General features: G+C 44.6%; 1 protein-coding gene across 1 annotated transcript in view; it reads left to right on the top strand.

Annotated features, from left to right (window-relative positions):
- The window catches only part of MYOCD (myocardin), a 117,626-nt gene that overhangs the window by 4,358 nt on the left and 88,000 nt on the right, over positions 1 to 25,268 (top strand). The window contains 1 exon segment of the mRNA XM_032199904.1: positions 2,868 to 3,097. Within this exon segment, the coding sequence (XP_032055795.1) occupies positions 2,868 to 3,097 (230 nt within the window).

Here is a 25,268-nt window from a genome sequence, read left to right as displayed (position 1 = left end):
GCCTTTATGGGTGCACAAGCACATGTAGTGGGAAGCAAAGCTGATCTTCCTCCACACTACATTGCTCTCTGCACAGAAAGCAGGGAGGCTTGTGAACCAAGCCGCTGATCCTGAGAATCTCCAGTGTCATACAAGGAAGCACCCACCAGCTACCATTGTAGCCTAGCTTTATGAATTTGATATTTATAGCCAGAGAGAGACGGGACACGGCCTGTACGTGTATAGACTTGCAATTTATGTGTTGGCAGCAGTGGTTGATGGGAGATGTGCTTTGAGGCTCAAAAGTGTGCTTAAACTTTGTAAATACAATCAGTTCAGGCTGAAAGTGAGTGAACAATGTGGAATGTTTTGAGGCCAAAAACTGACTTTAGAAAAAAACACCATTGAGCCAGTGGTACTTGAGAGTGTTGTGAAAGCATGCATCTCCAGGGCCGCAGCGTGACCTCCTGGCTCAGACAGTAAGGACCCCAGTACAATCACTGCAAATTAAAATGTTGCGTATGCTCTGAGTGCAAAAAGATTGTACACAGTGCCTGTAAGAAGCCTTCCTGAAAGACTCTCGCCTCTGCTGGTGGTCTTGCAGTTTCAGCACTGGATGTCTGGCTCACAATCTCTATTTTTCAAAAACATTAATAATCATAATCCATATAAAACTGTCATATTGGTTCAACATGTACGTCACCAAAGCCCTGACTCATTTATCAAAGATTTAGTGTTCATTTGAACACAGTCTTCATTTTTGTAAGCAGATGCATTTTGCTGGATTGCCCTGTCATCACCCACTATTGCACTGGAAAGATGCATCATATCAGCAACTTCTAAAAGTTAAAAAAATGTACATTTTAAAATAGTAATGTAAACATTTATTGCATGTTCCATGTTAGCCATGAATTAAATAGAAAGTTTTGGAGATAATGCTGCTTGTTCAGAAGTGGGTCTACAGACCTACAGCCACTGGTGAATGAATGTACAGCAGATTTGTTGACCATAACAGTGGTGATTATGCAGTGGTGTCACTAGAAAGGAGACCATGAGCTGCCCAAGGGAGCTAAAAAATGTTCAGGCAGAGATGTAATCTGAGAACGTCAGTTCAAAGATTTGGTGTGCAACACAGCCCTAGCTGGTCTGGGTGCCTGCAGGGCTGTTTCCATGGCATAGACCTGAGTAATATGCATCATGTTGAGCATGTAAGATGGGAAAGAGCTGCAAAGGCAAGTAGCGAAGACAGTGGAGGGAAGCAAAAAGAAGAAGGGAGGAATTGCTGCGAGGGTTTTGCTCAGACTGACACACAGACACAGACTGAATTTTGATCAAGCATGGTTCTGCATTTTATTTCAGTGCATAGCCACCAGGGTTATGTAAGGACACAGCCTCTCCCAGGCAATGCATATGGAGACAGTTTATGACCCATCTGCAAAGCAATACAAAGACACAGGCACACCTGGGATGTCCTTCCTAAACACTACATGGGTACCCCACATGATATCTCTCCTGGCAAAGAAATGCAACACAAAGCAGGACGGAGGGACACAATATGTGACCTGCTGTCAGTGGGACATGGTCAGGGGGCAGTGGTGAGGGCAGGTGGGGGTGGGCAGTGAGATGGATGGGAATGAGAATGGTGGCAAATTCTGTGCCGGTGCAGGGTAGGAAGCGGGGTGTGAGAAAGTCCTGGCATGGGTAGCGTGGAGGAGATGGTATCGTATACAATGCACTATTCTTACTTCCATATACAGTAAATTGGTAAGTTTTTTGTATTAAATCAGATTTTATCACTGAATCAATCTTGCACTTTTCTATTCTTGTTCTCTACAAATGACCTTTTTTAGCTCTCCTCAGTTCTTTCCTGATGGGACTCATTAGGAGCTGGTGCTGATTTTTACAGGCATTCACTTTCACTTAGCATCTGGAGATTTTTCTTTGGACAAAACACTTTGTTGAAAATGGTCCTTGCAGCCTTCTGCTGCTGTGCTTAGTATCTAGCAGCTCCTTTTGGGTCGTGTGTCTACATCCCACAAAGACATTTGGCATAAGCTGTATCCTTCCACTTCCACTCTCCAGTGAGATATACGTGTCATCAAGGGAAGCACCTCCTTCCCTAGATGTTTTGTTGAAGTGAAACCTGAATTTATAGAATTTCCTGAGAGTTTTCCTGATGTATGTTGACTAAACTCCATGTAAAAACTCAGAGTAGAACAATGTAGTAAACAAATCAATTCTAATCTTTCAAGAACTCTCAGAAAATTTTTACCTAATCTGGTGAAATAACTTCAGAAAGGCTTTAACCTCTACTGTGTGTGGTAATCACAGTTTTGATGTCAAAGAATAGTTTTGCATGCACACTTTACTAAGTGTTTACTAAGTGGTTTTTACACTTTCTGGTACGAAGGGTAGCTGCTGCTTGCTATTGATCATTTGCTATGTGTATCATGCAGTTAGCAGCCTATTCTGTGTTGTATGCAATTATTTCCATTAACTAGATTGCTCAGCTAGCCAGAGCCTTACATAAAGAAATGTTGTTCTCCATTTGTAGATCTGCTCTGCATTTCTAACTGTTCAGGAGCTCTCTTATTTGGGTGCCATGTGCCTGTGTTATTTCATAACACCCTTGGCTTTCTGAAGGTATTCTGTGCTTATGGGTGAAAATTCTCCCGTCAAGCAGCCAAGGATGCAGACGCAACAGACAAGGTGGGCAGGATCATACAGGCAATAATGAATCCTGAAGTCTTCCCCTGAAATGTTTCTAATGCATGACAACAGATGGAATACTTGCTTGTGGTCTGATTGCTTTACAAATGCCAGTATTTGTTTACTGTTACAAGGACTGATTGGAGAATTCGTTCTTACCTGCTCCTCTTCTCTTTCAGGGGTCGCTTTGGTGTCTGGTTCTCTACTTTAGTATCCAAAGTGGATCAGCCAGAATCTGGATCAGTCCCTGCAGGCACGGTGATGAATGGTGTGATCAAACAGGATTGCTTGGACCACAAAAGTGCACCAAGTGGAAATGAAGAAGAAAAGGCACGCAAAGAGAAGGCTGTCAGTGAAGTGAGAGATGGCACCAAGCTCCAGCCACCACCCTTTGCAGAGCGGAAGAACGGTGAGTACCTCTCCCAGTGGTGTCAAGAGAGGGAAAGTGAGTGAGCACAGACTGGATAAATGCTGATTTAGCATCTCTTACATGTGCTGGGTTGTGGCTCATCATTATTCTTATGTGTGGGATTTTTGAAGGTATTTCTGGTGGCAAAATTTTAAGACTTAATGGAAGCTCAATGTTTCTGTGTAGGCTTAAGTGCTCTTGTCAGACTTGAGGCAGTTGCTATGTGCTTTGCAATCCAAGTGTTTGGTATAATTTGGGGATGAAATATAACATTTCAAGGCCTTAGGAAGAAACTGGTGTTCTGATGGTAGTAATGCAATTTGTTGGGGAATAAGTGTGATGCAAGGTTGGTCAGTGGGGAAGTGGGGCGAGTATTTTGTTTGCAAACACACTGATAGACTTGTTCCAATCTCAAAGAGCACTGAATGCTTCAGGTAATCTTGTCTTCAGCAAAATTGCTTCAGATCAATGTAACAGAGAACAGAATTTCACCTCGGCCTCTGAAAGCATCATTTGTGGTTCCTTGGCCATGGGTCCAGAAACTAGTCTTGTTGGTTTAAGTGGAGAGCTGTTGGAAGAAGGCTGATAGACAGAAAAAAAAAAGAAAAATAAAATAAATAATAATAATAATAATAATAATAATAAAACAATTCAGCCATTCAGCCTAGGCAATGCATGCTCAGGCTGAGGAGTTGTTTGCTATTTCTTTCAGGCAAGAGTATAATATATGAAATGAAGAAAATTCCTTTTGTGCGCTCTAAGCCTTTCAACATGAAGTGTTCAAAATATCACACAATGTGAAAGTGCAGCTCAAAGGCACTATTTTTGCTTTGCATCTTTGATTGTTTGCATTATTGTACAGGACCCAATTTTTCTCAATCACTATAAATCATAAATAATCTAAATGATGTCATCATGGCAATGTACTGGTGTCAGACTGGAAAAACACAGCAGAGAATCAGGCCCAGAGTCTGTCCATGGTCAGATTCAGTCACACCAGTGAGAGCACTTTTTTTCTGCTGTCCCAGATATCAAAGTATACTTATGATAACATGATACCAAAGGGAAAGAAAGATGGCACACAGACCTCCACAATTCCTCTATAGCTTTCCAATTCTTACTTTTTGCAACCATTTTCCTACATGTTTTTTGTCACAGAAAAAGCAGAGAAAGGGCCATTTCCAGGTGCCCAAAGGTAAAAGCCACCTCTGAGCATGACCAGCAGATACACAGACACTGACACCAACTGTGCTAAGCCCTGCAGGGCTGCGGGCAGTCACCTCGCAGCTGACCCTGTATTGGAGGCTCATCAGCTTGGCCATCAGCTTGGTGGTCCACCAGGTCATGGCTCCACCCCTGCAGCCCCTCTATGCAGGGCTGTTTGCAAATTCTCAAAGTGAGAAGAACCCCCACAGTCTGGGCATCTCTCCAGCCCTTTGCTCTTCTCCTTTTGCTGCTTTTCCCTTTCCTTCACACTTTTAGACAGTGTAAGGGCTCAGCTCTTCCTGCTGGCCTTGCTCGGGAACAGCTGTCTTCCTTCATTTCACATCATCTCAGGAGCTGGTGGGCCTGCCAAGTGTCATGCATCTCATGTGGCACCCAGGCTTGCCTTTGATGTCACGTTCTCTGGTGTGACAGCTCCTGCTGGGCTGGCAGAGCAGCCTGAGGAGCACCCAGCTGGGGAGCGAAGAAGGAGGGTGGCACCCCCCAGCCCTATAGGCGACCCTCCACAGCGGGAAACAGCAGTCACCTCCCATTGCTTTGTAAGCCACCACAGAGTCCTGAAGTAGATTTGTCCCATCAAGACAGAGCCTCCTTATCCAACTCAGTACATTTCGTAAGGTTACCACAGCAGAAACTTTGTACGCTGTGCCCCACTGTGGGATGAAGGGTTAGTACTTGGAATTGCTATAGGTAAAAAGGAACGCGTCACTGTCTCCTTTCTTCCCAGTCCCATGAAGGGCATCTGTACAGGTGTATTTACCAATCTTGCCCTCATCCTCCAGCCTACAAACACAAGGAGGACAGCAGCAGCAGGAAGCAGGGCTCTACCATCCAAGACTATGTCACTGAAGGAGGCAGTGGCTGAGAATGAGGTTAGGGAAAGAGGTGCAACTGCCATCTGTTGTCATCAAGGGCCTTCCAGGGCAAGTAAGGCCTCCTGAAACCAGCTAGCAACATGCCAGGACTGCATGTAATCATAGAATCATAGAATCATAGAATATCCTGAGTTGGAAGGGACCCTTAAGGATCATCAAGTCCAACTCTTGACACCGCACAGGTCTACCCAAAAGTTCAGACCATGTGACTAAGTGCACAGTCCAATCTCTTCTTAAATTCAGACAGGCTCGGTGCAGTGACCACTTCCCTGGGGAGCCTGTTCCAGTGTGCAACCACCCTCTCTGTGAAGAACCCCCTCCTGATGTCAAGCCTAAATTTCCCCTGCCTCAGCTTAACCCCATTCCCGCGGGTCCTGTCACTAGTGTTAATGGAGAAAAGGTCTCCTGCCTCTCGACACCCCCTTACGAGGAAGTTGTAGACTGTGATGAGGTCTCCCCTCAGCCTCCTCTTCTCCAGGCTGAACAGGCCCAGTGACCTCAGCCGTTCTTCGTACGTCTTCCCCTCAAGGCCTTTCGCCATCTTCGTAGCCCTCCTCTGGACACTCTCCAACAGTTTCATGTCCTTCTTATACTGTGGTGTCCAGAACTGCACACAGTACTTGAGGTGAGGCCGCACCAGCGCAGAGTAGAGCGGGACAATCACCTCCCTTGACCTACCAGCGATGCCGTGCTTGATGCACCCCAGGACACGGTTGGCCCTCCTGGCTGCAAGGGCACACTGCTGGCTCATATTCAACTTGCTGTCTACCACGACCCCCAGATCCCTCTCTTCTAGGCTGCTCTCCAGCGTCTCATTGCCCAGTCTGTACGTGCAGCCAGGGTTTCCCCGTCCCAGGTGCAGGACCCGGCACTTGCTCTTATTGAACTTCATGAGGTTGGTGATCGCCCAGCTCTCCAACCTATCCAGATCCCTCTGCAAGGCCTTTCCACCCTCATTCGAGTCCACAACTCCTCCAAGTTTGGTGTCATCAGCAAACTTGCTCAAAATACCTTCTATTCCTACATCCAGATCGTTTATAAAAATATTGAAAAGTACCAGCCCTAAAATGGAGCCTTGAGGGACCCCACTGGTGACCGCCCGCCAGCCTGACGCAGCCCCATTTACCATAACCCTTTGGGCCCTGCCCGTTATCCAATTGCTCACCCATCTTATGATGTTTTTATTTAGCTGTAATGCTTTATTTCAAGAAGAAACAAGTGCAATGAATGTGATCCCCTCCTCCTGCCCTGCTACATCCCATCTCCTAAGGGGACAGGGTGTTCCATGCTCTTCCCAGCAGAGCCCTCCAGCTGGTGATCTATGCTTGTTCAGTGGGCCTTGGACAGACACCCGTTCATCAAAGGCACAGCTCCTCAGAGAGGACTAGCTCCTGCTTCAGTCTGAACTTTCAAACCACAGTCTTTATTTGATTTAACTTTGATTTAATAAAAAGTCTAGCTAGAATATTTTTAAATAGGAAAATAGTCTTTTAAACTCTTGTATTATTCAGAAATGTCTGAGGGGATTTCATTTAAATTTGTAAAAATAAATCACCTTTGAGCAAGCAGAAAGCCCATCCAGCAGGACCTACAAAAACCCAGGACTGGATGCGTAGGCCCAGGACAATGGAGACTGGTAACCCTACACTCAGCAGGAATCCTGACGTGTGTCTGCCCCCAGTCCTTGTCCCTTTTCTACCTCTGGGAAAATATATCGTCAGGCAGCCCTTTTTTTGTCACATACCAAAACTGCACCCGAAACCACAGAACACAGTGTTTAAACGCTCAATGGCATCTCCTCCTCCTAAGTTCTGGTCCACACTGGCCTGAACTGAGCAGAGCTGTGAACTGCTGTTTTAGAAGACCGTAAGGCAAACATGACTGTGGGCCTTCCTGAAGTCACTAGTGACACTGGGTTTAGAGCTGAGCTGTGCCTCGACCTCCCACCCTAGCCACTGTGTATGCACCTTGACTGAGTACTGGACCTATGGGCTCTTGCACTTTTGCCTTTCCAGGGCAGGTATTTAGAGCTCAACAAGGTGACTTCACCCTCAGCAAATGCTCCACCCAGCCTCAGTAATAAACTGAGCTGCACACTGGTGGGATAGCAGTTCCTGACAACACCTTAAGCAGCTTCAGGATCCATAAACTGCATCTCTTTTCCTGGTCTACCTAAAACCTTCTCAGATCTTGACACCAAGCCAGTGGTAACACTTTAAAGAATCAATGCTCCCAGGGCATTTTCTTCAGCTGTTAATATTTTCCCTTCCCTTCCCTTCCCTTCCCTTCACTCCTCATCCCATCATGCTGCACACCTGTTCTTTATCTGTGGCAGCTGTGCCACAGGAACACCTGTACAACACTTTTCTCTGCTTGTCTTCTCTGGCTTGCATCAAGCCTACACATACTCTACACCCCCCTGTGTCACTGAAGATAATCTGTTCTCTGCACACCTTTCTGGCGCTGGGGAAGGTGGAGAGGAAGCAGGCCTTGTGAATGATTTTGGCCAAGCATCTCTCCCAGTGTCAATTTGGTCAGCTGGATTTTAGAAAGAGTTTTATGATATCACCTATAATCACAAGAAAGAGGATCAAAGGACATGCTAGAGCTAGTTGGTATCAAACAACTCCTTAAAGGCTGTCTCATTTCATGTGCTCAGTGTGCAGGGAGTTAAACATCCTCTGGTGCGCTCCAGAGATAACAAAGTCCCTGGCTCAATCATGCTATCCCTGTTCTCTGTCCGTAGGACTCAAAAAGTAAAATGCATTTACTTTTATTTAAAAGTAAAATGTATTTAAGTTAAAGAGTTATCTAAATGCGAGGCCTATCTGATCTGTTGAGGCTTTCTCTGCCTCATGACACCTACTCAGGATGGGCCCAGTCATCTCTGGAGGGTTTCCCTTCTCTCTGATGACTATTGAACTTTAAATGACCGTATCTGACTGAGACGTGTTAGGGAAGGGATTCATTTTACCCATTTGTGTCTCCAAGTTTATCCATACACATCAAGTTTGGGTGTCAGAGCATACACAGCAGGTCATGGATGCAGTCCATAGGCATGTGGCCAGAGGCCATTAACTAGAAAGTTGCATGAGATTGACCCCACCTCCGGTATTTAGATAGTTGCATTTAAGAGAGCTGAAGAGTTCCACTTGTGCCTACTCTGGTTCACCAGCATGTTTGCTAATTGTTCATAATGTTTCCACATAGGTTTCCCATTGCTGATTTTGGAAAATAATGTAGTTAAACTCATTTGTTTATTTGTATAGTGAAAAAGACCCTCTGACCACCAGCTCCTTTAGCCCCTTGTTACAAAGAAGGATTTTCAAGGGCCCATCTGGTTTGCATTTAATGTAATGTGCAGGAAGGTTGCTCGTTTTCAGGGCCCATGTTCATAAGCAGTAGAATGTATGACAGTTTATTACACGAATGGAACTTTTTATTGCTGGGCTTTGTTGGGCTGCCAGTTAGGCTGAAAAAAAATAATAATAATAATAAAAAATAACATGCTTCCTAGTCCCTATCAAGGAAAATTAGAGAGCATTAAATTCTGTTCAAACTATCAGCCATTGGTAAGCTGGTAATCAAATCCAGAAAGGCTGGTGGGAGGTCAAGACTTTTTTGCTCTTAATGTTTCTGAATCATCAACTGTTATGAAATACATGTAAGTGAAACAGAAATACAAGAGCGATTTTGATCCAGAAGTCATCACAACATCACAGTGCATAGGCCAGAAGAAGCAAGATACCTACAGATCTGGGGGAGAAAACCCTAAATAGTCTTCTCTCAGCTCTTGTGGTGAGCATGTGTTTTAGTTTAATGCTATATTGGAAAGGTTATTAAATTACTATCTAGTCCCAAACAAAATCTAGCCTTTGTTCCGCATAGCCAGGTATGAGGTGTATCTACAGGAAGATTTTCCAAATTACCTTTGGATCCAAATCAAATAAATATTGCAAACATTGTATTGAACCCAGGTGATATCTAAGCCTCAACAAAATATCAGCCTGCAGCTTTGAACCACACAGCCCAGCTTTAATGCCACTTAAATCAGAATGCAAGAACTAAAGAATTCCAGGAATCCAATGATATAAACTGTATTTTTAGAGCTGTGAGTGACTTGTGAGAGTGAAACATTGCAGTGACCTAAGATAGCATAAGCAAGGTTTTCCATGATTTATCTCAAGACGTTCACAGTAAGTTAAAGTCGTTGGATGTTGTGATAGCAGCACCTACATGTTGGCGTGGTTTCAGGACAAGTCATTCATAACATATTTGTCACAAAGCAAAATTTCCATAACAAAACTCTGAGCTGCCTCTCACTTCCACAAGCATCATAAATATCACTCTTCTATTAATCCACTAAGAGGTTTATTTGTTTCCTAGGATCAGTTTTTTCCTTTAATAAAGTCAGGTACTAAACCTGCTTGCACGCTTCAAAAGTCTCCCATTTTTCTCTGTCTGGATGAATGATCAAAGTAGCAGCAACAGAGGAGGGGGACCCTGCCTTGGACCCAACCAGTCATCCACTCTGTTCCTCTCTGCTGGCCACCTGAAGTTTAGTTTTCACTTTAAAAGGAGTTCATTGAATGACCCATCATTCCTTCTTGGGGGGTCTGCATTGCTTTGTGCACCCAGAGGTTGGGTAAAACTTTTTTTTTTTTTTTTTTTTTTTCTCTGAAACTCATGTCTGCAGGAGTCATTTTAAGGATAAAGTCATGGCAAACATTTCCTGACATCTCACGATCAGCATTGCTCTTGGTTCCTGGCCCTTGATATCTGCAGTTTGCAAGGGTAAAGGAGAGGGGGCTGCACTGCAGAACTGTTTTCTCCTAGCTTCTAAAACTCTGTGATGCATGCAGACATGGCTTACCCTACAAAGCACTCATCTCACAGGCAGGTGAGTCTGTATCCTGCAGCCACATGCTTGGTAGACTGGGCATCACCTTGAGTCTTGTTTTCTCATGTGTCAAGTTCCAGTACAGCTTCCTGTACAGAAACCCAGTGGAAATGGAGCAGCCCTGGTCATGCTCCCCAGGCAGGGCTCCCTTTTCTGCTGGGTGGGGACATCCTGTGCAGGGTAAGGAGGGTGGCCGGGGGACTGGAGTCAGTTCCCTTCTGCCCCATCCTTCAACTAGCCCTGCTCTCAGTTGCATGGTGGTCCTGAACAGCTGCCCAGTCTCTACCCAAAACCAAGGCTATGTCCAATGCCTATATGTCCTTCTGTCCCTCCCCACCCCAACCCCCAGTGGGGTTATGTGTGGGTCACTCTCATTTCTGGGTTTCTTTTTCAGGTATCTTTTGAGATGTTTCTGAGAAGGATTGTCATCTCATTATGTGCCAAAGCTGCTCCTTTATTTCCTCTTCCAGAAACCAAAGTGAAACTGGGACAGCCATTTGTCATGATCTTTGTTGTTGTCCCATCACCCCTGACCTGCTCATCAATGATGTGCTTTGAACCAGCCCTGGCAATGCTTGAGTGATCCCATCTTGTCATTATCACAGCCTAGATGTTGCAAAGAACAGTGGTGCTGAGGCCTAATGGCCCCTCTGTTGTATTCAATGGACCATTCTTAGGGTGAGGTTGCAGTCCTCTGCCTGAGTGCACCACTGTTCAGGACCATTGCTCAGCATCCAGCAGTAGTGAGCCCCCCAGGTACAGAGTCATTCTCACACCCCCATCAGACTGGCATTAGCACTCAGTGTTGAGGCTCTGCCTGTTGTCCTTTCCTTGTACCCATGCCTGTGATTAAACAAAGTGATTATAAGCTTTAATTTCCCTGATGCCCAGGGGGAAAGATCACTGATGTGTCCAAGTGCAGCTTCCATTTTTGTTTCATCTAGTTTACATTTGTAGTTCTTTCTGTGTTGCTTTCATGATCTGTGCATTCTTGAGGAAGTTGCTCAGAGCAACTTGCGAGATAGGTTACACTTAACATCTGCCTCTTTGTAGCTAATTTTGGGAGCTACCTAGTTATGGGTTAAGTTCAATCGAGGTTACACTCCTTAACACATAATCAAGCTTGATAGATGGAATGTGAATGACATTGAACACATAAAACTTATTTTTGAAATTGTGATCTGTAATATAAAACAAGGTATTCCTGAAAACATAAAAAAGAAGCATCCTCTTACAGAAAACACCATATATTGCTCCATTCATGGTTAACCTGCAGGTGACTGAGCACTGGCACAGGTTGCCCAGCAGAGCTAGTGAAGTTCCCTCCTTGAAGATCCTGAAAAGTCAGCTGTACATGGCCTGGGCACCCTGCTCTGGGTATTCCTGCTGGAGCACAGGAGCACAGATGTCCTCCAGATGTCCCTTCCTACCTAAAGAATTCTGTGATTCTCTGGGACTCAGTAGTGCATAAGCTCCCTAACATGAAAACTTCATTAGAAATCTGGAAAGGATTAGGTATTTCTGGAGGTAATGAGGATATCCACATCACCGTGAGCCAGCATGTATATACCTAAGTGAGGAACTCTAAAAGGGAATAGCAGGGAAAGACATCTTTTAGTTGGTTATCCCCTCATTGCCTGCTTCAGAACTATTTCCTCTTTCATATGGGGGTACTTGCTACACTTATACTGGATATGTCAAGGCACATGCAGGACAAGGAGGTGATCCTAGACAGCCAGCACAGCTTCACCAAAGGCAAATTATGGCCTTCTATGATGCAGTTACTACATCAGCTGACAATGGAATACTGAGTGATGTCATCTACCTGGACTTCTGCAAGGCCTTTCACATGGTCCCTCATGACATCCTGCTCTCCAAAATGGAGAGATATGGATTTTAAAGGGTGGACCAGTCAGTGGGTAAAGGAGTTGGCTTGAAGATCACACCCAGAGAGTGGTGTCAATGGCTCTATGCCCCCGGTGGAGGCTAGTGAAGGGTGGCATCCTCAGGGGTCTGTCTTGAGACCAGTGTTGTTTTAAAATATATATCACTGACATTCACAGTGGGGATCAAGTGCACCCTCAGCAAGTTTGCAGATGACACCAAGCTGAGTGGTGCAGTCAATACAACAGAAGGAAGGAATGCCATCCAAAGGGACATGGACAAGCTTGAGAAGTGGGCCCACATGAAATTAATGAGGTTCAGCAGTCCAAGTGCAAGGTTTTGCAGCAGGGTTGGGGGCAATCCGAGGCCATGAACACAGTCTAGGAGGAAGAACTCACTGAGAGCAGCCCTGCAGGGAAGGACTGGGGGGTTCTGGTGGATGAAAGGCTTGACATGATCCAGCATTAGCAGTATGCACCTGCAGCCCAGAAGGCCAACTGCATCCTGGGCTGCATCAACAGAGGGGTGGGCAGCAGAGGAGGGAGGTGATTTCACCTCTGCTATGCCCTGGTGATGCCCCACTTGGAGCACTGCATCCAGGTCTGGGGCTTCCAGCACAAGGAGGATGTGAGGCTGTTAGAGCAGGTCCAGAGTAGGCCATGAGGATGACAAGAGGGCTGGGAGCACCTCTCTGTGAGGAAAGGCGGAGAGAGTGGGGTCTGTTCGGCCTGGATAAGAGAAGCTCCAGGGAGACTTTATTGCAGCTTTTCATACTTAGAGGGGGCTTATAAAAAAGATGGAGAGTGACTCTTTGCTCAAGCAGAAAATGACAGGACAAGGGGGAATGGTTTTAAAAGAAAAAGAAGGGAGATATAGATTAGAGATTAGAGGAAACTCCTTGCTCAGAGGGTGGTGAGGCACTGGAACAGGTTGCCGAGAGAAGTTGTGGATGCCCCATCCCTGGAGGTGTTTGAGGACGCAGGTCGGATGGAGCCCTAGCAACCTGATCTAGTGGATGACATCCCCAGGGGGCATGGAACTAAATGATCTTTAATGTCTTCCAACCCAAGCCATTCTATGATTCTATAATACATAAAAACTGGTCCATTTGTGGTCTTGAATATACTGCATTGCACTGGAACTGCCCTGACCCCAGATACTATTCTGCTATTATTACTCTCTTCTTTTTGTCACTATGCAGTGTCAAGGCCACTGCTGCAGCTATTTTCAGATTCTTACCTGGGTATTATTTCTGATAGTAACCATCTCTATCTGGATTAGTAAACTGGAGATGGAAGTTGGGTGAATTTTGACTTAGAAATGAGGCTTAAATATTTCTTCCAGGTAATTTGGTCTGTTATGCCATTTACCTAGTCAACTCTTTTTTTGACTCTTCCATCTGGGACTGGTAGGTTCCTTACCAAGGTTCCATTCCTATGTAAAATTAAATTACATATTTGCACAGAAACTTTTAAAAAACTTTCTCTGGCACTTGCTTCATACTTAGTTTTCTTCAGTGCTCTCAGTTGGGTGAACAGGAACCCAAAGGAGTTACAGAAGGCTTGTCACAAAGTACATAGACTTCATCGCACTCAAAAGCAAAATTAGCTTTGCTCCCAATCAGAGCAAAAACCTTATAATTGATCCATCACGGCTAACACTGATAGACTTTCAACTTGTGCTGTTGTAGTACAGGTATACGAGGGGAAGAAGTGATGACTCGTTAGACAACATTTAATAGGAGATCACCAAATTGTAAAGATTATGAAGGCTGAAGAGATGATCATAAATGGTGTCTTCTGTCCCTGAAAAGAATGAATATATGAACATACTAGAACAGAACATGTTTCCAGTTAATGTACCATCTGTGTTAGATTTGTCCATTCACAAAGAGGAAACAGATATTTTTACTACTGAATGGGTTTTTAAATTAAGAGACAACAAGGAAAGAAAGAAAGTTGTATCTGCGTGTCTGTGTGCGCAAGTGTTTGTGAGTATGGATGTGCACGTGTGCATGTATGAACCCTGCAGGCAACTCACTCTGAGCTGTCTGACCTCTATACAATTTACAGAGCAATGGTGTAAAAACCACACAGCACCACATAATCCTCATGACATTCTCCAAAGAGCAGCACAAACAATTTTTTTAACTAACTTAATGGAAATTGTCATCAGTACAGGCAGCACAGGGTGCAATGTCAATTGCCCTGGGAACCAGCCCCTGCCCATGACAGGGTGATGGACTCAGGTTAGACCAGGGGCTCACCATGCATGGTCCTGAATGCAGGGCTTCCTCAGGCAGCCAGGAAGGCACAGCTAGCTGCAGGGCTCCTTGAGGAACTAGGACAGCCCTCAGTGGTAAGGTAGCACCTGGGGTGGACTAGGGCTGGCTCCCAGGTCACTGCAGAAGAGAAAGCCCAGGGCTTTATGTGCATTTGCACCACGGTGTTTCACTGACTTGCAAAGCCCAGAGAGGAGGTCTGAGAAGCTGGGACGCTGGTTACTCTGGACTGAAAGGAGACAATGCAGGCACCTGTGCCTGGAAATCATGAGGCACATTGCTGCTCAGATGGGGCTTGTGTGCTGACAGTTCAAGTGGAGCCACAAACTCATAGAGAGTTGGGGAGCCCCAGAGAGACCAGTGAGACAGGCCTGACCCAGAGCCTGCTCCCACAACTAATCACCAGCCAGAAAGGTCTCCATGGGAGACCTGTTTGGAGTTGGTTGTGTGCCGACTGGCTAAGGCTAGATCCTGCCATCCTTTGACATTCCTGTGACAATAGCTCTGTCTGCCCTAGTGCTCCCTTGTGTGTCCATTGCTCTGTTTGTATGACAAGCAAAAGCTCCCAGGGGGCAGATGGGCTGTGATTGGAGCCCTTGCACTCCATTCCCATGTTTACTGTGGATCCGGCTTTCTCAGGGCTGGTCTGGGAGGGCTTGGAGGGGTGGCACTTCCAGGAATCCATCTCCAGATCCAGTGCTGCATCATCTTCTGGTAACATCTGGCACAATGCATTTATGCAGATGTTTAGCACTGTGGCTGCTTCACTGGGGTGATGGTTGGAGAACAGTTCTACGGATGAGAAAAGCTGCTTCATATTGGGGCTGTGCAAACCAGCTCATATATTTTAAAATGAGAAGAGAGGAAACTCACAGCTGTGTCTGTTATACATGCATTTAGGGCCAAATCAGGCCTCAGTTTCTGGCTTGGACATATAGAACGCTGCAGGGAGAGGGCTGCTCCTTCTGAGGTAGCTGAGCAGCAGCAATTTCTCTCTGCAGCTACTGCTGCAGCCCTGGGGCTATACAGACATTGCTTCTTCTTCACAACAGCTCCCAGAAGGTGCAGAAAAACTCTGCTGCCTTGTCGTTATTCCCCCATCCTCCTAAATCATGCAGTTCAGGGGCAAGTGGTAATGGAGGGTATAATGTGGGGATACAAGAGATCAATGTGGGCAATGCTTCACTAGGCTTTTCTGGGGACTGGGGTAAGAACTCTACTTTCCTTCCCATATTGCTGCAGTTTCTGCTTTACAAACCCACTTTCTCAGTGTGAAATTCTGCCCTGTCTCTCTGATCCCTCCTGCAGGAGAGGAACATTGTGGCTGCTGAGGTCTGTGAAGACTGTTGTCTCTGCCATAGTTTTCCTCATGCCCGATTGTGCTGTGTTGCTGGTATTTTATTTCTGTAATTTGTTTTTGTTTGTTTGTTTGTTTGTTTGTTTTTGTTTATTTTGTTTTGTTTTCATTAAGGAAGGAAATTATTTCAGTAAGTTCCCTTGTAAGGCTTAGTAACTGGAGTACAGTCAAACCCATCACAGATGAAGGATCCAAAATCAGATGAAGATCCTGGAGATTTAGCAAATAAATCACCATCTGTGTCTGAGTGACAGTTGAACACACGGAGCCCTGTTTGGAGAAATGGCAGTAGCTGTCCCAACATCCACAATGTCAGCCCTTGAAAGGCTCCAGAGAGAGATGCATATTAAGAGCACGGGCCCTGTAGCACTGCTGGTTTCCACATCTCTTTGACTAGCGCTCACGAACCTGTCTCCAAACTGGGTGGGGCAGCAGCTGGTTTTCTTGCTCTATTTTTTTTCCCTGGGTTAAGGATTAAGGAGCTAAGGAGCTTCCCTTGCAGTGGGGAATGGCCTGTACAGTCTGCTAGCAGCTTTGCACACCAGTCATACGTCGTGCTGGCTGGAGGGCTTCTGGGCTTTACAGGTGGGGAGATGTATGGGAATATGTGTTACAGGGGCAGGGAAGGAGGGAGGCTAGTAAAACTCATTGAGAACAGAACTGTTTCCCCTGAATGGGCTTATCCAATGCTAATGATGGACAGGACACAGGAGCCTAGCTAGGTCTTTCACAGGCAGACAATTCCTTTATTGTGTTAAAACTAGAAAATAAAAATCTCATGGTTAACCAACATCATGACCACGGCAGCAACTCCACACTCACCAGGCTGCATGGCTGGTCAGGGCACAGACAGGGTGACTGTGAGAACCAAGCCAAGCTCTTTCCCACCACTATTGTGCTCATCACCCTCACCTTCCTAATGCTGCAGGACTGATATGGTACCTCCAAGGACATGTTAAAACTTCTGGAGGCACTTATGGAGCTGCAGGGGCTGGTGTTGCCATTACAGATGTTTTTTAGAGGTAGTTTTTAACATTCACTGTAAGCAGTGACTGTTAAACACTAATCAGCTAATCAGCTTGGGGTAACAAATTTTGGTTAGTTCCTTTTATGGGTGCTTCTCCCAAAACCTCAGTCCTACAATGTTCATACCAGATGTAAAGTGCTCCTCTGGCCAGCTAGCAGAATGCAGGACAATAGACATTGTCCTCAGTGGTACTTAGTTTAGCCAAGGATGGCTAAACTGGTCAGGATGCAAGAGACTGTTTGGGAATGTGAAAGTAAACACTGTGCAGCACTGCTCTCACTGAAGCATAGTTCCAGCTACCCTGGGAAGTGAACAACAAAAAAAAAAAAAAAAAAGCCAGGACATATAAGCACTACTGATTATGAGATGGCAACAGAAGGCTGGCCAAAGAGAGTTTTAGCACACCCATAAAACCTGGCGATGAGCCTCTGTGTTTGCAAGAGGAATGGGAGCAAGAAGTCCTGGAGGACCACAAAGCAAGGCTGGAACAGGCTCGAGGCAGTTCACAACTGGAGGAACATTGCCCAAGCAGCAGGAGCACTGGGCTGCCAGAGCTGCTGTCGCCTGCAGCTATGAGCAGCCATGGTCTGCTGCACAATGACAGGCATGGAGACCAAGGTGGCTGTGGATTTGTTACAGTATTACTGTCCAAATCTGTTACAGGGGAGACTAGCATGAAGCCAGCAGAAGCACTGCACGTTCTGTGCTCAGGGCTGCATTTGCAAACCACCACAACAGTGCTCGGAAGGAACATTGTTACTAGCAAAGATGTTAGTAAAACAAGAGGAATTGTAATATTAACATAAACATGACAGATGCCTTCCTGATGGATGCATGTAGTCCATAAACATCATTGTCACATTGGAGATCTTGCCAGAGATTCCTGAAGGTGCTTTCAAGCATGCTGTAGTCTCGTCCTGTGGTTCTTGGGTGGTTCTTCAAAATTATGACCATCTGTTTGCAATTGAGGCCCATTTGGAAGCAGAGGAGAGTTCTGCCAGAAGACTTCTTTTGGACTAAACTCGTCTTCAGCCCTGCTGAGAAGTTCCAACAGGCAGGTACACGTCAGAATGGTTCTGCATCATCCCAAACTGTTGTGGTCAAGTTCAGCTAAAATGCCTGTGATAGGTAGGACAAAGGGCAAACACAATCATATGTGCCTGTGATCTCTTCAGTTTTTTCAGATTTAAGGCCCAAACCTGCAATGATCTCCTGTCTGCTGTACTGGCATAGTCATTGCTCAAAATAAGAACTTCTGTGAGTCAACATGAAGTTGCCTTCCAGATATTTGCAAATTCAGCCTGGCTGCTTGATATAAGACTTGGCTGCTGATTTTGATTCTTAGTTTGCAATATCTGTTGGACAGATGGGCATAATTTGAACGAGCTGTGCAAATTACCTGAGTTTCCTACACACCCTGAGTATTCCTACACACCCTGAGTATTTGTGTGTGTGATGCAGGGATAATGGTTGGGCATTACCCGTCCATGTTGCTGTGAAAGCAATCTGCCATCCTGGTGTGCTCTGCACAAACACCAAGGATGGGAGGAAGACACAGATACTTTCCAGCAGGGAACAGGATCAAAAGGGAGCAGCTGTCCTGAGAAAGTGGGAGGTTTCACCAGCCCCTGGATGTTCCTGTTGAAACCATGGAGAGGATGACATGGAATCCAGTCTCTACTGAATCTGCTTTTTTTTTTTTTTTTTTTTTTTTCTCCAAACATGGACTGCTGTCATCCAAATACACACCTGGAAGCTCTAAAACACTCCTTATATCCCTGATGGACACCTGCTCCTCTGAGCTCTGTGCAGCCTTGGACTCTCAGTGGGAATAATTAATTGCTTTGCTCCAGGTCCCCTGCAGGAGGCTGCCTTTGTTAACACTAAACCAGGGTTTGACATGTGGTTTTAAATGTCCTTCTGCCTTGAAATCCTGAGGCAGCCCCTGGCACTTGTGTGTTGATCCTGCTCACTCAGCAGAGAGATTTGCTGCACTGAAAATGAGCCTGAAAGTTGATAAGAGCCCCTCATTCATCCTGAAATAGCCCCTTGCAGTGTGGGAGTGTCTGAAATAGGTATCATATGAAGAGGAGCAATCACAGAATAGCAGCAGGGAAACTGAGGTGATCCCTGTTCTTTGCTCCAGCCAGAGGTGAACAGGCGGCTTGGAAGGGTTGCTTTGCTCATTTGTATATCACTCAGTACAGCAATGTTTTGGTGTTTCCTCCTGAAATAAGCTTGCAACACCAAAAAAGTACATATAGGAACAGTGGGGAAACATGAGAGAGAGAAGAAACTAGGATGAGAATTGCACTGGAAAAAAGTGCAATGAGTGCAATCTGGAAATTGGGTAAGGGGACAGGATTCCAGCCTCTATGGGAGCTGCAGAAGCAGGGTTGAGGTTTTTCTGTAGATACCTGTGGCTAGGTGAGATGCATCATTTCTAGCATGAAAGTACAGCAGCAATTCACCCCACTGCCTTGAGAGAGAGAGAAGTGACCATCCCTTCTTTCTGACCTCCCCAGGTACCAGGTGTGGTGAACATAACTGATAGGGTAATAACTGGGATTTCCCTCTGTTAGGGTTTTGCTCTACTCTAATGATAAAACAGCTCTCTCCCTGGTCACTTTGTGTGGATGGATAGCATGCCTGAGCATTTAAGCACACTTTTAAAGTCAGTCAAATCTTTCTGAAAGTATTTTTCTCTGCTATAGAACATAATATTATTCTTCTGGCATAGCTCCTTGAGAATATTAAAAATAACTTACTAAGTTACTTTGAAAATAACTAATATAATGAGACTTTTGTGTCTTATTTCATTAATGAAGAAGCTCTAATGCTGTGTTTTAATGTGATACTGCTGTAAATCAATAAAGAATATTTTTAGAAAAACACGATTCTATTATTGAAAGATATTTTTGTAGGGTGAAGTTAGAAAGGAACATTTATTGCCATGACTTTTGTCCAACTCAATAAGCTATTCACATCTGAAAACTTCAGTGCTGCTTAAATAAAAGCATGCTTCTGTGCATGGGATGTCATTTGTTTTGCCAGTTTGTTTTGCTGCTGTTTGTCCAGCACAGGGGAGGATCTGTTTAGAAGAGGAAGGCTTAGAGCTAAATCCTGTTCTGACCCCTTGCAGCATGTGAAACCATGCACTTACCTAGGAAGGTGTAAGAGCAGGTCAGGGCTCCTGGCTCTTCCTGAGCTGCATCCAGAAAGCAGACAGCCTGGGACATGGCTGGACTCTGAGACACAGGATTCCTGTCACATTTCCAGCCTCCAATTATTCATTAATAAACCCCAACTCTGTGGCCGTCCCAGACAAACATGCTGGGAATGCTGCTCAGGAACATAGCAATGGTCCTGCTGGGCCAGGGCAGAGGTTGGTCCAGCTCACCTTCCTGTCTGCAGCCAAGAGAAATGTGGAAAATCAGAGCAATCTCTTTCAGTTTCCTCATCCAGCACTTAGAGATGCAGAGCTTTCCTCAACCAGGAGCAAGATACGATGTTTAATGGCCTTAGTGGATATTTCTTCCATGGATTTCTCTAATTGCCTTTTGAACCCATGTAAACGAAGAGATTTGCTGCTTCCACTGTGGCCTACCAAGGGATGTAAATCACATCTCTGCTGCCATAACAAGAGGAGCAGGACACATTCCTCCCATATATGCTGCACCAGTGCTGCCCTTGCCTCTCTAGAGGAACAGAGATAGCTCTCACTTTGTTCTGTTGGCAAAGGCTGCCATGATGGTCTGTGCTCTGAGGTTAGAGAGAGGGTTCTTGAAATGCATAGGTCCCCGTGGTGCCTCTTGGCTGTCTCTGCCATGGAGTCACAGTTGCTTTCCTTTACGATCTCTGCAGGGTAAAGAATGGCTCATGAAGCAGGAGCACAGATGAGCTGAGTGAAAGGGGTCCTCTTAGACAAGAAACAGTGTTCAGCTGTTACAGCTGAGAGCATGCATCTGGGAGCAAGTGATATAAAACACAAGTGTTGTCATGAGCCTGGAACTAAGCGTTTCACACCCCTTCTAAATACACACAACCATATGGGCATGCTAGGTACATCTGGAAGAAACTGAAAAAGTTCTCCTGCCCAAATCCAAGATCAACTTTCCTTCAGACATTCCTGACAGAAGTCTGTCCATCCCATTCTCAATAAATTTATCTGATGGAGATTCGAACTCTGAGCAATCTTCAGTTCAGCTCCTTCCTGAAATGCAAGCCTTTAACTTCTAGTCTTACCCAACAGAGATACAGAGAATAAAATGCTCAATTTATTTCTCTGGTAGCCTTTTCTAGAACAAAAAACTTATTAGGGTTCCCCTCAATCCAGTTTTCTCCAGACAGACCCTCAGTCCTAGAATCTTGTCCTTACAGCCTTATTTTCTGGTCTTTCCTTCTGTCCTTTGGGCTCTCTTCAGTTGGTTTTATCTTCCTGAATGTGATGCACAGCAGAACATAGTACTCAAGCTGAGGGCATGCCCATCAGAGCAGAACAGGAGGTTTAAGTGATGTGCTTTGCAGCCTACACTGTGCCAATCCGATGCTCACCCTTTTCACTCTTGCACTGCATCACTGATAGTCTTGACCCAGCTTGTGATCCAGGGCTGTTTCGGCAGGACAACTGCAGAGTGTTTTGCTATGTACATTGTGCATGTGCAAGAGGTTGTTCCTTACCAATTCTCACTGGATTTATTTCTGTAAATATCCTCAAATCCTAAATTCTTTTTAAAAATTATTTCTAATTGTAAGTCTACTCTGATCCATGGCTGTGCCCCCTTCCAGCTTGGTCTCTTATTGACTAAAGTACTATTGTTCTCCACTTCATAGAAGGAAGCATAGAATGTAAGGGAACTTTGTGGGATTTAGTGACCCATTGAGATCTTCCTTCTGCATGTGCTTTTCTAAGCATTTTGCACCACCTTGAGCAGTTTTATACAGACCATGTTTTCCCAATAAGTTTCTGAGTGTCATGTCAGACAGTGTCAACAGCCTTGTTAAAGAGAAGATGGATGACGTGTACTGCTTCTTCCCTATCCACAAGTGTCACAGAAGGATTAGATTTGACACATTCACACTGGCTGTTATTTATTTCTTTCCCTGATTTGTTCCAGTATTTTTTTGTTGGCTTGATTAGTTGTCCCAGTACTTTTCTGGAAATGGAAGTTAAACAAACTGATCTATAATTTCCCCTTTTCAAAAATAGATACTCTGTTTACCATTTTTGAAAGCAATAAAGAGTGTTATCTCTTTATTCCGGCCTTGTGTCTTTAAAAATCTGTTTAAGTTGCCAGTACTTAGAACATAACAATAGATGTATATCTCCCAGTTACAGCATAGAAGGCATGTTTATGTTAATTTGTGCCTTGACTGATTATTTCCAAGACTCACTCCCTCTTGGGTGTCTGGCCCAATGGGCATGTGGCTGCCACTTAGGGATGTGTGCTGCATGAAGAATTATTCCAGAATGAAACATACTGGTGAAAGACAGAGGACAGCTTTGGGAAGAGCTGCATGGAGGCTGGCAATTTTGTAATTTCCTTTTAATAAGAGAATAAAGTATTATGAAATAGTGTAAGAATCAGCACTCCCAGTGTAGGGGAATTTATAGAACCTTGTCCATTGTGAATCCTGCTGTCACTGTGTGCATCATGCATGTTGTTCTCAAAGAAATTAAATAATGATTTATTAAGAAACCTATCTTAAATGGACTGTAAAAGACTGTTTATCTGGTGCATAAAGCCATGAATATACTAATTAAAGATAACAATAGATATATAAATCTGAGTATCTTAAGCAGGAAGAAGGAAAGATGTGATTTCACTTCCTTGAGCTCTGCCAGGTCCATCTACCCCCTTGCAGGAGACAAGGAGGGGAGGTGTTCCCCAGGGCAAAAAGCAAGGCTGGGTGACAGTACTGAGGGGAGAAAAAGAGCAGGTACCCAAAGCACCTCTAAGAGGAGCACAAGTATCACTGACTACCCAAGGAAATGCAGTCCAGGAACACCTTTTTCTCCATCTGACTCAAGAACATGGGGATGGTTCCTCCTTCTTCCCAAATGAACACAGTTTTCTATTCTCACTGATGCTGAGTTATAGTTTGGGAAGCATCAAAATGCCCCTTTCAGACCCTGCCTTGGATACACTAAAGTCTTTGGGAAAGGTCAAGGCAGACAAAAATAGCAGTTTGTGCTGCTCCTTCCTGCCTGTCAGGCCCACCAGCAATGCCAGACCCACCTGGACCCTTTCAGGCTGGGAGCAGAAACACAGCAGGCTCCGAGTCCCCTTCCACCGCATGTGTTTTTCTTCACTCCCAGCCCCGGGCAGCTACCAGCAGCCAACTCTTTGCTGAGAAAAGGCAAAAGCCAGAAGATGGCACAAGCAGTATCAGCTGGAGAGCTTACACCTGCACCAAGTCCTAACACCCAGCACAAGACATAATCCCATTTTGATTGCATCAACTAGCCAGCCCTGAGAGAAATAGAGCATCATGGAAGCTGTGGAGGCAGGTCGGTTTGTTAAACATATATAGCATAACACACTACAGCACACCAAGATCATTTTTAAAACTTTTATTTCCATAAAATAGAAGAAATGTAAAATTTAATCTTTAATTCACTTTAGTTCACTCAAGAGAAAAAAAGAACAAGAACAAGAAAGGAAAAGTAAAAGTAAAAGGAAAAGGAAAATGAAAATGAAAAGGAAAAGGAAAAGGAAAAGGAAAAGGAAAAGGAAAAGGAAAAGGAAAAGGAAAAGGAAAAGGAAAAGGAAAAGGAAAAGGAAAGGGAAAAGGAAAAGGAAAAGAAAAAAGAAAAGGAAAGGGAAAGGGAAAAGGAAAAAAGGAAAAGGGAAAAGGGAAAGGGAAGAAAGGGAAAGGGAAAGGGAAAGGGAAAGGGAAAGGAAAGGGAAAGGGAAAGGGAAAGGGAAAGGGAAAGGGAAAGGGAAAGGAAAGGGAAAGGGAAAGGGAAAGGGAAAGGGAAAGGAAAGGGAAAGAGAAAGAGAAAGAGAAAGAGAAAGAGAAAGAGAAAGAGAAAGAGAAAGAGAAAGAGAAAGAGAAAGAGAAAGAGAAAGAGAAAGAGAAAGAAAGAAAGAAAAAGAAAAGAAAAAGAAAAAGAAAAAAAGAAAAGAAAAAGAAAAAGAAAAAGAAAAAGAAAAAGAAAAAGAAAAAAAAAAAAAAAAGAAAAAGAAAGCAACCTAGCTTACTTCTTTGTACCTTTTCAGCACTTCACAGTTCATCGTGTACAATGTCTGATATGCAGAACAGACAAGAATGTTATGTTGCTTAAACCAAATCTTTTTTTCAGGTCTTAATTTCTTCCTTTCTTTGTTTTGCTTTAATAAGCTTTCCTCTCTATAAGTTCAGGAATGCTGTCTTAGCAATAGTATTTCCTGCATCTCCTTCTCACAGATGCTGTTTAGCCACTTCTCTCACTTTGATCCCCACACTCATTGACCACTACCTGTGAGTTGCTCACAGCTTCATCAGCTTTGCCGCAAGGAAACCCACACTCCAACTCTGGTAAACCTGTGGTAAGCTTCACTCTTCCTGTGATGCCAGCTACAACTCTTCCACTTTCCCACATCTACACAATAGCTGTTTTCTGTGGTCTGGAGGAGACTGTCACACCCATACACTCTGGGTAGAGGTCACTGTGCTGAGAGGCAGGGGTATGGAGAAGGGAAAAGAAATTTGGGCTCTGATGGTGTGAGTGATCTGGCTGACTGCAGTTTATTCTCCTCATGGACAGAAAAGAAGGACAGGATGAGCGAAACTCTATGTAGCTCTGAAATCTGGCAGTGAGGCAAACAGCCTTTATCTTAATGATCTTAGAGATCTATTCATCTTTGGTTTTCGTCAGAGAAGTCTTTTCATGCACTTTTCACCTGATCCAGACTCTTTGACTTTCACTTGTTCTGGGCTGCTGTGACTTTTCATGCTATGTTTTATTTTCTGAATAAAATTGTCTGTTTCTGTTTTACAAGAATGCAGCAACATTAGATGATCACCAGAGAAACATAGCTATATATTTTTTATGATTCATAGTAGAGCTTCTCCCCTCCAGGTCCTTCAGCAGGAAAGGGAAGGGACCAAGAACCATTCATCCTTAGGCATAGTGTTGGCTGGAAGAAGAAGACTAAAAAAAAAAAAAAAAAAAAAAAAAAAGTGTTTTTTTTTTGCCTTTTGTGCGTGTGTGTGTATGTTTCTATGTTTTTCTTTCTTTTTGATACAAGGAATTTCATAGGCACCCAATTGTTCACACAGCTGCAGCCAGTGTGCTCCAGCTCTGCCTATGGAGGAGGATGCAGGAACAAGAAACCCTGTCAATAAGGACCCAGCTGTGGTCCTGAACATCCTCTCAGTCCCACGGGAGTGTGTGCTGGCCCCAGTTACACCACTTCTGATCTCTTTGGTTTTAGACTCAGTGAATCATAGAATATTATGGGTTGGAAGGGATCCACAAGGATCATCAAGTCCAACTCCTGGCTCCACACTGGACCACCCAAAATATCTGAGAATTTTGTCCAAATGCATCCTGAACTCCGCTAGGCTTGGAGCTGTGACCATATCCCTGGGGAGCCTGTCCCTGTACCTGACCAGCCTCTGGGTGCAGAACCTTTCC

Source organism: Aythya fuligula, chromosome 18, assembly GCF_009819795.1.
Source record: "Aythya fuligula isolate bAytFul2 chromosome 18, bAytFul2.pri, whole genome shotgun sequence".
NCBI lineage: Eukaryota > Metazoa > Chordata > Aves > Anseriformes > Anatidae > Aythya > Aythya fuligula.
Note: the sequence above shows the minus strand (reverse complement) of the source record. Positions and strands in the feature narration are given on the sequence as shown.